The sequence below is a fragment of the Thalassophryne amazonica genome, chromosome 2 (genome assembly GCF_902500255.1).
Source record: "Thalassophryne amazonica chromosome 2, fThaAma1.1, whole genome shotgun sequence".
Taxonomy (NCBI): domain Eukaryota; kingdom Metazoa; phylum Chordata; class Actinopteri; order Batrachoidiformes; family Batrachoididae; genus Thalassophryne; species Thalassophryne amazonica.
The window spans coordinates 139,288,684-139,304,340 of record NC_047104.1 but is presented as its reverse complement, the minus strand read 5'-3'; the positions used below and the strand labels follow the sequence as shown (position 1 = coordinate 139,304,340).

Sequence of the window (15,657 nt, the reverse complement as noted above, 5' to 3'; positions counted from 1 at the left end):
CCTCTCACTCAATATGTTGCAGCGGTCTCAGATGAAAAGGAGCGCCGTCTTGCACAGCCTCCGCAAAAACGACCGGTTCTCCTGCAAACACTCACAATAACAGATTTATAAATCTCACAAAAAGGCTGAGAGTATTACCTCCAATGAAGTATGATAACTCGGCGATGAGGTGGAGATGACGTCTGGTTTTTATGGAGTGCGATGATGAAGAATGTGTGACAGCTGTCAGGAATTAATGAGTGACAGCTGTCACTCCCGGCTGTGTCCGTGGCGGCAGCGCCCTCTCGTGCCTGAAGCCCGCACTTCAGGCAGGGCGCCCTTTGGTGGTGGGCCAGCAGTACATCCTCTTCTGGCGGCCCACACAACAGTTGCTTGACATTAGGACGTTTCGCTTCAAATCGCAGAAGCTTCCTCAGCTAAAATTCTTGCTCTGGTGGTCTGATTTCTGTCTTGACTCTTGTAGAGAAGAATGATCAAGAAGTCACAAAAGCTGGAGTTTTCCCTCGTCAAGGGAGCCATCATGAGAGGGTCCATCCCATCATTAGGAGGGACAGCTGCCCTGTCATTAGGAGGGTGCTAATTAGAGCTGTTGTTTAGTCACTAGCCTATAGCAGTCTGCCTCTCGGTAGGAGGGGTCTGGCTAGGTTTAAAACTCCAGCTTTCGTGACTTCTTGATTATTCTTCTCTGCAAGAGTAAAGACAGAAGTCAGACCACCAGAGCAAGAATTTTAGCTGAGGAAGCTTCTGCGATTTGAAGTGAAACGTCCTCGCGTCAAGCAACCCAGTCCAGTCGAAGATTCAAGCTTCTCTACTATGGAAACCACCTGGACAACTGAGAGCCTACACAAAAACATGAAAAAATACATAGTTTGATCACTTTACAAATAAAAATTGAACGTGTCCAATTCGGGCAACGTTATAGGGGATCTGTGTTGTCTGTGTTAATATTGAGGGCTGCACTCCTTGTTTGATCATCTCTGTTTTCATTGTGTGTGTCTGTGTGTGTGTGGGGGGGGGGGGGGGGGGCATTAAATGCATTCAACATCCTTTCCACTGGGTTCTGGGGCATTATGACTTATTTGAGTTTTATTTTAATTTATTTAGCTGATTTACTACATTTTTTGTGTGGGAACCACCTCTCACTGAAAACTACATCTGTTCACGATCCTTGATTGATCTCACATTCACTAACCGTCCAGCAGATGGCAGAAATGTCAATGGGATATTACATATACATCGACAACAAAAAATAAACGCATTTTAAGAAATTGGTCTGGTACGTCAAAGTTCACTAAATTTGAATGATTTTAATGCCATTTTATTTTGATGATTTACAAACTGATAGCATTTATTATTTTTGAGTTATTGTGTTAAAAACCTGGAGGGGATTTATGTTCACTTACTCCATACTAGAGGGTACCTGCATAAAAGCTCAGTATATATATATAGTTTGAATGGTAACTATGATTGAATGACTGTGGAAACACAATGCCTTTGGTATTTGTTTATAGGATGTGCCTCGTCGTCACTGTGTAAAAGTGCACACAGTCTCCCCTGAAACACAGACCAAACGCTATTTCAAGCTTCCCCTTGTGTGCCAGTAAAGTCCAGATATATCTGTGGATTCAGTTACATGAGAGGCTCATGTCAAAAGTTCAGATCTGTTGCCGTACAGACGAGGCTTTCACAGTGACACACAGGCTGCACTAAGGGGACCGCTGACACTCCGGTACTGCCATACATTTTGTGTGTATTTGTATCAGCATGTTTGATGCACATTATGATGTTTGACTGCTAAGAAAAGTGGTGTGAATAATCTTTTGCTGTAACAGAAACCTTTCATCAGCTTTCGAAGCATCATCAGCTTGTTTTTGTGTGCAGAATTATAATCTATACTCTTATTATTCTGTTTTGATATTTTTTACAGCATGGTGGATTAGTGGTTAGCACTGTTGCCTCACAGAAAGAAGGTCGTGGGTTCGATTCTGACTTGGAGCCTTTCTGTGTGGAGTTTGTGTGCTCTCCCCGTGTTTGCGTGGGTTCCCTTCGGATGCTCCGACTTCCTCCCACATCCACAACATGCAGGTTAGGTGGATTGGAAATTTTAAATTAACGATGGGTGTAAATGTGTTTGTTTGTCTATGTGTGGTCCTGTGATGGACTGGTGTGCTGTCCAGGATGTACCCTGCCTCATGCCCTATGACTGCTGGGATAGACTTCAGCCACCCCCCACCCCGTGACCCTTAATTGGAGTAAGTGAGTTTTGAAAATGATTGGATGGATATTTTATTATGCAAAGCACTTTGAAAATTTCTGGACTTCAAAGTGCTGTATAAATAAATTATTATTATATTATTATTGTTACTACGACTCGGGATGGGCTCCAGCTCCCCCCATGACACTTCAGTGGAGTAAGCAGGTATAGAAAATGAATGCATGAAGTTAAATGGAGTTAAAGTTGTCTCATTAATACTTACAAATGCACAGAGGGTGATTTACAAATATCCTTTGATTTGTACACCTGCTTTGTGATCCACAAACACAAATTTCTGATTTGTAACTTGTGTGTGGGTTTTTACAAATAAATGTTTATTTGCAAAACTGAAAATTATATTTGTGAAGGGTAATTCAGCATTGGTGGATCACCGAACACACACATTCATCACTTTGCTCAGTTACGCAATATTGAGACATTCTCAGCGCAAAACTGCAGTTGAGATCCACAAATATGTCAATTGCTATTCACATTATTGGCAGAATTATTGGGGGGGCTGAGGGAGGGCCTCATGGACCTACATGGAGTCCGGAATTGTCACATATTTAGTAACTTAAACTTTCCTGGCTGTTGGTTGTTGGGAAATTTCCCTGATAATCTTTACAACATTTAAGATCTCTTGATACTGCTGTCTGCTAAAGAAACAAATTGTGTTTTGTATTTTTCAATTTAAATCAATATTCCATTGGTAACAGTGTGACTGAAAATAAAATTTCATTATATTTGGCAAAAGTTCATTTTCTTTCGATACGGTAATAAATTCACCCACTTATTTTATCCATTTTCTCTTAAAATATCAAAATGGAAATTTTGCACTCTTCTATGAGCCTCCCAAACATGTACTGGTCATTCTGAACATATTGAGTACACTGGAAAATCTATAGTAGCTGTTGTGAAGGTGTCGTAGCACGGACCCACAACAGGGGGCGCAAATGAACGGACAAAGAGTAAGCCAAAAGGTAACAATTTAATGTTGTGATATTACACAACGAAACGTGTCTTAATCTCACAGTCAATAAACACCAGGTGAAGTGTGGGCAGGCTCGAAGATAGAAGACGCCCGACGAGAGAGAAGCCGCGTCCCACACGGCTTCCACCACCAACGGCCTGAAGAACACCGGAGCCGCCAAGTCCCGAGTCCCCAGGTGGCCTCTGTCTTCGACTGTCGACCCTGGTACTGCTGGCAGAAAGCAGAAATATGATGTGTGAGTGTGAGTCCGCACACTCAGTAATACATAGTCCAGATACCGTTAGGTGGGAGCACCTCCACCTCCAAATCACACACACTCGTGCAGCTCCTGTTTGTCCCTCTTCTGGGTCTTCACAGGAATACGGCTGCAAACAGACGTAAGTCACAGTTTAAAGTCAGCAGAGAAATTACCTTGGTTCTGGTAGTCGATTTCTCGGCGGGGAGGTGGAGTTGCAGTCCGGCTTATATGGTGGTGTAGATGAGTGACAGCTGGAGTAATGAGTGACAGCTGTCACTTCCTCTGGGTCTGGCGCCCTCTCGTGCTTGGAGCCCGCACTCCAAGCAGGGCGCCCTCTGGTGGTAGTGGGCCAGCAGTACCTCCTCTTCAGCGGCCCACACAACAGTAGCTGCTGCAGTTTAGAAAATACAGCTGTATTTGAAGTAACATGCAGAATGAAAAAGGTCGTGGTCATTTTAAAGGGTGTGGTCATTTTTGGGCTGTTTGTCCCCGTGTAACAGTATAGCTTCCCCTCTGGATATCTTACCTCCGGGGGGGAAGATTTTGGCACATATCCCAAGTTGTTCATTGGGGTCATATTTGTTGTGTGTTGGGGGGGTGTGGCTGGACGTTTTGGTGTTCTTTTCTTTTCTCTCCAGGTGGTATGCAAACTGATTTATTGTCTGTGGAGAAGGTGCTGGCAGAAGAGTCCTTCACCCTCATCAACATGATGTGCAGCACCTGTGGATGGTGCTCACGTGCAAGCTTAAAGACTTTCAGCTGAAGCAGATAATGAGATGGCGTTCTGCATTTAAGTCATGTGTGATTCAAGCAGAATTGCCGGGAACTCGACCTTGTGATGTTCGTTTGTGAGACGCTGAGGACCGCGCCTGGGTTTGACACATCGTGCCTGTGAAGGAGGAAGGGTGAGGGACACATGCTGTCAGCACACATCAGAGGTGATTCATTGTTTGACTAATTGTTAATAGTAACTTGGTATTTTGTTACGCAGTATATTTGAACTTTGATGAGAATTGTGCAGCTCGCTTCTCACTGCCGTGGCATGCGGACTGATGATCCTCCACCTGCTGTGAGAAGCTGCTCATTTACATAAAGCTTAAATACAGACCTGAATGTGTTGCTGATAGTGTGTGCCTTTTGAAGGATATCAGTTGTAGCTGCTGACTTACCTCACCTTTTCTATCCTTCGCAGAGAGTCGGTTCGTCGTGTCCACCTGGGGGGTGTTTGGCGGTAAACGTGGGTCCAGAAGCGCCGGGCTTCGATCCTTTTGGGCGCTGGAGAGCGTGCCATCCTTCACTCCGCCAGACTGACGCAGCTTTTGTTTGTACACGTTGTTATGCACCAAAGGGTGGAAAAATAAATTGTTTTGTTATTGGAACCGCTTTCTGGTTATTTTAGCGCTGGGTTCCATCAGATGCAGGTCCGCTCCTCAACCCGCGTCGACACATAACACATATTAGTCGAGAACATTTTGAGTTATCCTCCTCAATGATGTGCAAACATGTCTCAGCTATGTCCTAGACCACTCTCTATATGTGTCCTCCTGTCCAGGATGTACCCCACCTCATGCCCTATGACTGTTGGGGTAGGTTCCAGCCCCCCTGTGACCCGTCACTGGAGTAAGGAGGAATAGAGAATGAATGATCAGTTGAACTGTGCCCACACTATAATCACCACAGTGTCCAGGTGGCCTTTAAGGACAGTGTTTCTTGTTTGAAGTAAAATATCACATTTCTCTGTGTTTCAGACAGAAATGTTTGATGTCTTAATAATAGGAGGAGGGCCTCATGCCTTGACCCTTGCTAGCTTACTGTCCAATCCTGACCATGAGTCCGGCCAGTCCCCATCCTGTCCGGACATGCTCCCTCTAAAGCCTCAGCAAACCCCTGAAACATTCAACAAGATACCCTGCAGCACTAAGAAGGACAGAAGACCAATAACTGGTAAGCTACACACATACACACGCACAACTCATTGGTTCACTTTATCCATGCTGTCATGCACTACTCATGAACAGCCAGTCACTACTGTGATGTACAGTTTAGCAAAGCTATGGCATGATGGATCCATGGTTAGTTGCCTCACAGCACGAATGTCAAGGGTTTGATTCCAGTCATGCCCAGTTCCTTTCTGTTTGGACTTTGCATGTTCTTTTCATGTCTGTGTGACATGAAAAGAACATATATATATATATATATATATATATATATATATATATATATATATATATATATATATATATATATATATATATATATATATATATATAATATGTGGTGAATGAGGATGAGGCAGCCTATTAGATAATTAATAGCTAATAGGCTAAGTTATAATTGTAGCAGTATAACTATATAAACAATGGCTCAGATATAATATGTTATAGGTTTTATCTAAGGTTTACCCTATTTGTTAGGTTATGGTTAGATAATCTAGGTAGAAGAAATTCCATCTTCTACATGTTTTTTGATGGGAACCCAAACTTAGATATTATTTCTTGATGTCTATTAAAAAATCTTCAGTCTAAGGCACACCTGTGCACTAATCATGGTGTCTAATCAGCATCTTGATATGGCACACCTGTGAGGTGGGATGGATTATCTCAGCAAAGGAGAAGTGCTCACTATCACAGATTTAGACTGGTTTGTGAACAATATTTGAGGGAAATGGTGATATTGTGTATGTGGAAAAAGTTTTAGATCTTTGAGTTCATCTCATACAAAATGGGAGCAAAACCAAAAGTGTTGCGTTTATATTTTTGTTGAGTGTACTTATGTTCCATCAGCAGCGATACTCAGGTAATCTCAGCTCACTTTTAAATCAGGCTCACAAGGTATATCAAGTAATTTCAATTTAGTTGTGAGTTGAAATTACCTGAAATAATTTGCTAGCCTTAATCCAAATTTTAAGGCAGCGAGGTTACAAATTATTTTAAGTCAACTTGGGATTTTTTCTTTTTGTTTTTTTTTTACAGCATGTATCAAAGGCTTACTCTTAACTGCAGCTGTCAGGGTTCGAATCTGACACAAATCCTGTGTTGAGAAAGGCCATCTTCAACTACTTTGTTTGAAAACAATAGGCTACCAAGTAGAGCATAAAGTAAAACCAATCAATTTCTGAAACAATTTATTCAGTAAACATTCATTTCAAGTTATTCTTAAAACATCTTTTTAAATCATTAACATAACTAAAACAGAACAAAACGACAGACTGTCTCTTACCACGTGTCAGTGTGTGGGTTGGGGATACACAGAGAAGGACCATCACAAGCAGTAAGAGCACTTGACTGCCATTCATTCTAAATGGACACTGGCATTATAGCGCACCTTGGTGCCCGACGCCCTATGATGTCATCGTCCATTGAGAATGAATGGCAGCCAACTGCTCTTGCTGCTCATTACGAACCCTGTCTGCATGTACAGTTACTGAGGCTGTGTGTGTGCCTGTAACTCCAGCATAAAACAAAACTTTGCACAAAACTAAAAGTTTTCTTTCACATTCCTTGTAATTCTTTGAAAATGTACTGGAAACAGGTATGGCTTAACTAATATGGAAATAGGTGGCTACTTTGTTGTGCAGAACATCTGTGTGTGTCATATGTGTAAACAGGACACTGAAAACATTCAACAAATAGTGTTAGAATACAAATGACAGGGCAGAACATCTCTACAATGTGTGCTGAAGCAATTTGTTGTGCAGTCCATGAGCCCGAGCAGAGCAGGTGCTTCCCCCAATGTCCATGATTACCTTCTGAATGACCTCGAAGGTGTACTTCAGTCCCTTAGGATAATCAATGTTGACACAGTAAAGTAGTCCAATCAGCATCGTAAAGCCGTTTGGTACATCTCGCAACTCGCGCAAAACCCACTTACCCGCTAATATGGCCTCAGACAGTGGACTCATCTCTGTGCTTGTTCTGTTAGACCTCAGTGCTGCTTTTGATACTGTTGACCATAAAATTTTATTACAGAGATTATAGCATGCCATAGTATTAAAGGCATTGCGCTGCGGTGGTTTGAATCATATTTATCTAATAGATTACAATTTGTTCATGTAAATGGGGAATCTTCTTCACAGACTAAGGTTAATTATGGAGTTCAACAAGGTTCTGTGCTAGGACCAATTTTATTCACTTTATACATGCTTCCCTTAGGCAGTATTATTAGACGGCATTGCTTAAATTTTCATTGTTACGCAGATGATACCCAGCTTTATCTATCCATGAAGCCAGAGGACACACACCAATTAGCTAAACTGCAGGAACATCTTACAGACATAAAGACATGGATGACCTCTAATTTCCTGCTTTTAAACTCAGATAAAACTGAAGTTATTGTACTTGGCCCCACAAATCTTAGAAACATGGTGTCTAACCAGATCCTTACTCTGGATGGCATTACCCTGACCTCTAGTAATACTGTGAGAAATCTTGGAGTCATTTTTGATCAGGATATGTCATTCAAAGCGCATATTAAACAAATATTTAGGACTGCTTTTTTGCATTTATGCAATATCTTTAAAATCAGAAAGGTCTTGTCTCAGAGTGATGCTGAAAAACTAATTCATGCATTTATTTCCTCTAGGCTGGACTATTGTAATTCATTATTATCAGGTTGTCCTAAAAGTTCCCTGAAAAGCCTTCAGTTAATTCAAAATGCAGCAGCTAGAGTACTAACGGGGACTAGAAGGAGAGAGCATATCTCACCCATATTGGCCTCTCTTCACTGGCTTCCTGTTAATTATAGAATAGAATTTAAAATTCTTCTTCTTACTTATAAGGTTTTGAATAATCAGGTCCCATCTTATCTTAGGGACCTCATAGTACCATATCACCCCAATAGACCGCTTCGCTCTCAGACTGCAGGCTTACTTGTAGTTCCTAGGGTTTGTAAGAGTAGAATGGGAGGCAGAGCCTTCAGCTTTCAGGCTCCTCTCCTCTGGAACCAGCTCCCAATTCAGATCAGGGAGACAGACACCCTCTCTACTTTTAAGATTAGGCTTAAAACTTTCCTTTTTGCTAAAGCTTATAGTTAGGGCTGGATCAGGTGACCCTGAACCATCCCTTAGTTATGCTGCTATAGATTTAGACTGCTGGGGGGTTCCCATGATGCACTGAGTGTTTCTTTCTCTTTTTGCTCTGTATGCACCACTCTGCATTTAATCATTAGTGATTGATCTCTGCTCCCCTACACAGCATGTGTTTTTCCTGGTTCTCTCCCTCAGCCCCAACCAGTCCCAGCAGAAGACTGCCCCTCCCTGAGCCTGGTTCTGCTGGAGGTTTCTTCCTGTTAAAAGGGAGTTTTTCCTTCCCACTGTCGCCAAGTGCTTGCTCACAGGGGGTCGTTTTGACCGTTGGGGTTTTTACGTAATTATTATATGGCCTTGCCTTATAATATAAAGCGCCTTGGGGCAACTGTTTGTTGTGATTTGGTGCTATATAAATAAAATTGATTGAATTGATTGATTGAAAACAATGCGCTCCTCCAGGATTACTGCAACATCCACAATGTTCTGGGCTGTCCGCATTTTGCTCTGTGATGATCAGTAGGCCAACATCCACTCCTTTTATCACTGCTGGTGCCTCCATGGAGTCAGTGGTCTGAAGTGTAGCAGAACACAATGTGTATGTTGTATTATGCGTTCAAAAGGATTCCATTTGTTGATGGTGTAGTTCTGCAGAGTGAAGAGATAAAATTCTCTCCTTTAATCCACCATGAGGCAAAGAAAATTTGCAATGCTGGTTTACGGCAGCGGACGCATGGAGTGGATGCAGGCACGGGTTGACAAAGGGGACTGTGCAGGGGCAGTGTTCTGAGCATGTGCGAAACCTGCCAACTTATTGGACAAGTTGGCCAATCACATATTTCTGAGTTGACTGTACTATTTCACTCGTTGAATGGATCAAAACTTAACATTTTTAGTTGTTTCAACTTTTTGGCAAAATTTAGTTGACCTGAATCAAAAAAATAAGTTAAAGGAACTAAAAGCAAAAAAATGTTTTTTTACAGTGTATGTTACTACTCATACAAGGAAATTTAACAATATGAAAGTTAAAATCATCCCATTTGTCAAAAACAGCTGTTCTAAACTGTCTATCTATAATGCTCAACTCTATATCTAAGTATGAGAGTTTTTTTTTATTGTTTTCTGTAGTCTTTTTTAGTTCTAATTCTGATGGATAAATATTTTTAATATCATTCTCAAAATTAGGGTTATTTAAAGTAAGTAGGTCATCAATGTAACGGAAGGTATTATTAATGGTTTTTGCTGACTTGCTATTAGTTTGTAAGTTTATCTTTCATACATTTGTATTCATAATAAAAAAGGAAAAGGTTAACTAAAAGTGGAGCACAATCTGTTCCCATAGGTATCCCTATTGTTTGTTTGAAAATTCTGTTGCCAACCTCTATATAGATATTGTCTGCTCCATGTTATGCCTGCTCTTGAGTCCTTATTTAAGTTGTTCATCGTTAAGCTGAAGGAAGCGTGAGGGCATCGCTTATTTTTACAGCTGAATTGTGGGTCAAAAGCAGAAGACAAATGTATGTATGATAAATGATGATAAAGGCACTTCTTCTTCTTCTAAACTGTGAAATTGGTTAATCATTAACTCATTGACAGAGAGGTCAACCTCTTTAATTTGGTACTGAAATGACTCGGTTATGGTGTTTGGTGGCTGCTCGCCTTTGCACATGCATGTAGCACCACACCACACATGCCAACTGGTTTCATGTATTATAATAATAATATATATATGTCATGGACATGATGAGTAAAGCTCTTCAGCATCTCACCGTGTCATTTAGGTCCTTCACACTTTTATTTTGAGTAAATGCTTCACTTGAGTATGATCATGGCTAAAACCTTTCAGCTTCTGGGGGGGGAGCTCCTCCCCCAGACCCCCCCCCCCCCCATTAGAGCCACCCTCTTAACCCCCTGCCACTTTAAGCATTTTTTTTAATGTTGATGTAATTTAATATTCAAAGTTTTCACCTAGTTGATAGTAGGGCTGTACAATATGGCCAAATCACAATATTTTCATATCAATATGATATACGATATGACTATAATTTCACACAAAGTGCAGCAACAGTGAAAATTAAACATTCTTAAACAAAACAGTAATAACACCACACTCATTTTGCACTCATCATAAGGTTAGGATACTGTGCCCTCCAAAAGTATCGGAACACTTGGAATTTCACACATTATACGAGGTCTGTCCGAAAAGTAACGGACCTTTTTATTTTTTTCAAAAACTATATGGATTTGAATCATGTGCGCTTGCATCAGCCAAGCTTGAACCTTCGTGCGCATGCGTGAGTTTTTTCACGCCTGTCGGTTGCGTCATTCGCCTGTGGGCAGGCTTTGAGTGGGCACTGGTCCACCCCCCTCGTCGGATTTTTATTGTCAGTGAAATGGGTGAGAGGCTGCCGCTTTGCTCCATGAAATTTTTTTTCAGAAACTGTTAGAGACAGCCAGTTGGAAACCATTCGAAAGATTCAGATGGATTTCAGTGAAGATTCTGTCGGCGTCACATGGATTAAGGAGTGTTAAAACCTTTTTAAAGATGGCCCACAGCGGTGAAGGGCGCGCGGCGCACTGAGCGGCCACTGACAGGCTGGAACGACCAGATCATTTCCAAACTAAACGCTGTGTTGATCCAGGACATCGTGTGACTACCATAGAAATGGCAAGAGAGCTGGACATAGCACTTTTACGGCACATTCCACTGTTACAGGAGATTTTGTAATGAAAGACATGCGGAGTATTTCGCGTGTCGGCACGGAGCTGCTCATCGCGCGCAACAAAACAAACACCTCTGTGTTGGAAACCATTCGGAAGATTCAGACGGCTTTCGATGGCTTTTCAGTCGAGTGAGTATCCGAGAAATTGTGTAACAGCTGGACATGCCACAACATGTCCTGTGAGACTTCCAATACGGAAGCTATTCCAATGCAACAGCTATTCGCCCAGGGCTGTCATTTTGGGTGACTGGGCATGGACGGAGGGACTCAGAAAAATGCATACTGCCCTCCAAAAGCATGTTATTGTATTAGTCTTGAATGTGGTGCTCTGATATTATGATGACAAGCAACACAGAACATTTGAAATATCTGTGGCTAAAAAAAGTAATCAGCTTTGCTCCACCTCGATGAATCATGGTCTGGTACAAATGTTATCAAGTTGAGTCACTTGTTGCTGAATAGAGGGTTCAGAAACAGCATTCAACAGGGATTTGTATTTTTTATTTTTTTTTGGTCCATGTATCAGGGCCAAGACAACAGGACCTTTGCCCACCACTGGTTCTCAGAGTGGTTGATTCGTACGGGGAGTGGATCGCTCTGTGGGAGAGCCAGTTCACCGCTCTCCACATCCCTCATCTCCGCTCACACACCCTTGTGCACACAGACCCTCACAACCAGGTGAACGCAAACTGTTGCATCAGAAATGCAAACTGAAGCTTGGAGAGTAAAAGCTGTCACTCATATTTTTGTCATGTTTCCTGACAGAATGCGCTGCAGGAGTTTGTACGGAAGTACAATCGCTCGGCAGAGCTTCACAGCCTTTCAGACCAGGTTTATATTCTGGACGACAACGCATTTTTTAATGACATGAGGCTTGGCAAGAAAGAACGAAAACGTCTAAACACTTCAACTCTGAAGAAGAACTCATCCTTCAGTCTGCCAGGAACAAAACTAAGCGTGGATTTCTTTAAGGATCAGGTTGGACATACACTCCCTGCTGTGGATTTCAGTGTTCTGCATCATGGCGTCAGTGCTGCATAATGTGTTCTATCAACAAATTACAGGACACAAGTTTGGGTAATTGTGCATTACCAATCCTTTTTAAAAAGCATCTTGGTTTGTTTAAATGTGATTTTTTTTTTTTTTTGAGACTTTCATGGTTGATACTGTAAAAAAATATTTTTTTGTTTTAACTTTCAGAAGTTAGCATTGGGGCTGCCTTAACGTTTTGCACTCGCGTCACAGTCATGAATAATTTTACTGCGTGTACGTCACTCAAACTTCTCCCTTGCTGTCTTTTTCTTTCTTTGCCAAATTCATATTCTTTCTGCTGGGTTTTGTGGCTATATGACCGTGTTATGAGATTTAGAATCTAACAGCTTTGAAACAATCAGAAAATAATGGTTTAATTTCTAGTAATGTCCTGATCTGTATCGTGCACAGATCATCAATCGTGCTTGTCAGTTTTTCTGTTTCCAATCACGCAGTGCTGATCCAGCAGCAAGCACACCTGCAGTGCTTACTCACTCATCACTCATCTTCAACCGCTTTTCCGGGTCTGGGTCGCGGGGGCAACAGCTCCAGCAGGGGACCCCAGACTTCCCTTTCCCGTGCCACATTGACCACCTCTTACTGGGGGATCCCGAGGTATTCCCAGGCAAGTGTGGAGATATAATCTCTCCACCTAGTCCTGGGTCTTCCCCGAGGTCTCCTCCCAGATGGACGTGCCTAGAACACCTCCCTTGGGAGGCGCCCAGGAGGCGTCCTTACCAGATGCCCGAACCACCTCAACTGGCTCCTTTCAACGTGAAGGAGCAGCGACTCTACTCCAAGCTCCACACGGATGACCGAACATCTCACCCTATCTCTAAGGGAGACACCAGCCACCCTCCTAAGGAAGCCCATTTGGACCACTTGTGCCTGTGATCTAGTTCTTTCGGTCATGACCCAACACTCATGACCATAGGTGAGAGTAGGAACGAAGATTGACCCATAGATCGAGAGCTTCACCTTTTGGCTCAGCTCCCTTTTTGTCACAACAGTACGGAAGAGCGAATGCAATACCGCCCCTGCAGCACTGATTCTCTGGCCATTCTCACGCTCTATTGTCCCCTCACTCGTGAACAAGACCCCAAGGTACTTGAACTCCTTCACTTGGGGCCGTATTCCCTACCCAGAGTAGGCAATCCATCCGTTTCCTGCTGAGAACCATGGCCTCAGATTTATTGTGCTGATCCTCATCCCAGCCGCTTCACACTCGGCTGTGAACAGATCCAGTGAGTGTTGAAGGTCACCGGCCGATGAAGCCAACAGGACCACATCATCTGCAAAAAGCAGTGATGAGACCCTGAGCCCACCAAACCAGAAACCCTCCTCCCCCCAACTATGCCTCGATATCCTGTCCATGAGCTTCAGAAAGTAAAAGTCCAGCCGCATATTTGTTCCATCTTCCCAATAAACCAGCTGATTGTAATTAGTTCAGCTCTTTAGGCAGGTGGATGAGCTATTTATTGAGATCACCTGTTTTAGGTGCACAGGTAGAAGCAACACATGGGAGGGTTTTTACTTTCTGAAGCCGGATTTGACGCCTCTGCCTCCCGCACAAGCTCCAACTCCTTCCCCCACAGCAAGGTGACGTTCCACACCCCCAGCGCTCGCCCCTGCCGCATGGGTCTGGTCAGTTGAGGCCCTCGACTTTCACTGCCACCCAAAGGACAGCACATCCAACACCAGCGATTCCACCTGCGGGTGGTTAGCCCACAGGGTGGAGATGTAAGGTCCATGTTGCTTTTTCAGGCTGTGACCGACTGGGCTCCATGGCAAGCCCAGCCACCATGCGCTCGCTGACAGGCCCTACATCCGGGCCTGGCTCCAGATGAGGGCCCCGGGCTTCCTCCAGGCCGGGTGGCTTGAAGGTGTTTTTTATGCATGGCAGAGCTGTTAAATTGTCAAGCATGTCTACTGAGTTGACTTTAATGTGCTTGTAATGTGTTCTAGGCAAATGAATTCATTCACTCATTTTCCAAACCCATTTATTCCAATTAAGGGGGTGGAGGGCTGGAACCTATCACAGCAGTCATTGAGCAAAAAGTGGGGTACACTCTGGACAGGTCGCTAGTCTATCACTGGGCCGACACATACAGTATAGACCAGAGGTCTCAAACCGGTTCCAGAAAGGGCCGAGAGGGTGCAGGTTTTCTGTGAAACCACCCACTCCAGCAGGTCATTTCACTGATTAACATCACTTTGAGCAGGGGAAATCAGTTAATCAGTGAAATGACCTGCTGGAGTGGGTGGTTTCACAGAAAACCTGCACCCTCTCGGCCCTTTCTGGAACCGGTTTGAGACCTCTGGTATAGACAGACTCTTTGGCTCACACCTAGGGTCATCAATTAAGTTATTGTGGTTGGTGGAGCAGTCCCAGATCAGAGTGGCTCTGTAGAAATTAACATTCTCCTAGATCACAATAACACTGGGCTGCTCCGAGGTAGGCAGGATGAGCTCTGCCACTGCTGCCAAGGTGGCGATGCCCAGATATGGGCTTCATATTGGCTGTTCTGGGTCTCTATAGAAAACCTATGAGTGATGTTGTGCAGGGTTTGGCCAGCCATTCAATCTATGGTCCAAACCAGCTGAGCTAAAAGGTTGACCTTGGTCATTGTGTTTGTAAAATCATATTTTTGTGGACTGTGTGGTAGTTCTCATTTGCTTTGGTGTGGTCACTAAAAGTTATGAGCCGCTTATTTTCTCAGTAATTGTGCATTAACGGGACCTAATGGATCAAGCTGTGGACAGCCACTAAAAGTGCTACCGTCATTAGCATACAACATTAAACAAGACAAGAATTTCACTCTGCGTAAACATTGCATGAGGGATGTCTCAGATGATGCATTAGGACTAGGGATGTCCCGATCCGATCACGTGATCGGAAATCGGGCTGATCATGTGGTTTCAGACTTGCTTGAAATCTCACGTTGCATCCCGATCAGGAATTTGATATACGAGGTCTATTAGAAAAGTATCCGACCTTATTATTTTTTTCAAAAACCATATGGATTTGAATCACGTGTGATTACATCAGACATGCTTGAACCCTCGTGGGCATGCGAGAGTTTTTTCACGCCTGTCGGTTACGTCATTCGCCTGTGGGCAGTCTTTGAGTGAGGAGTCGTCCACCCGCTCGTCGATTTTTTTCATTGTTTAGGAATGGCTCAGAGACTGTTGCTTTGTTTGATAAAAATTTTTTCAAAACTGTAAGGCACAACTGAGTGGACACCATTCAATAAATTCAGCTGGTTTTCGGTAAAAATTTTAACGGCTGATGAGAGATTTTGGTCTGGTAGTGTCGCTTTAAGGACAGTCCACGGCGCCTGACGGCGATCTGCGCTTCGAGGCGGCAGCGTCTCGCCGTTTCAAGTTGAAAACTTC

At 43.2% G+C, this 15,657-nt stretch overlaps 1 protein-coding gene across 1 annotated transcript in view; it reads left to right on the top strand.

Moving 5' to 3' along the window:
- The first annotated feature begins 2,054 nt into the window (after positions 1-2,054).
- zgc:113276 (uncharacterized protein LOC553748 homolog) overlaps positions 2,055-15,657 on the top strand; it is a 35,719-nt gene continuing 22,116 nt past the window's right edge. The window contains exons 1-4 of the mRNA XM_034163746.1: positions 2,055-2,085; positions 5,232-5,427; positions 11,717-11,907; positions 11,995-12,207. Coding sequence (XP_034019637.1) covers positions 2,080-2,085; positions 5,232-5,427; positions 11,717-11,907; positions 11,995-12,207 — 606 coding nt within the window. The 5' untranslated portion in view covers positions 2,055-2,079. The remainder of the gene's footprint in view (positions 2,086-5,231; positions 5,428-11,716; positions 11,908-11,994; positions 12,208-15,657) is intronic.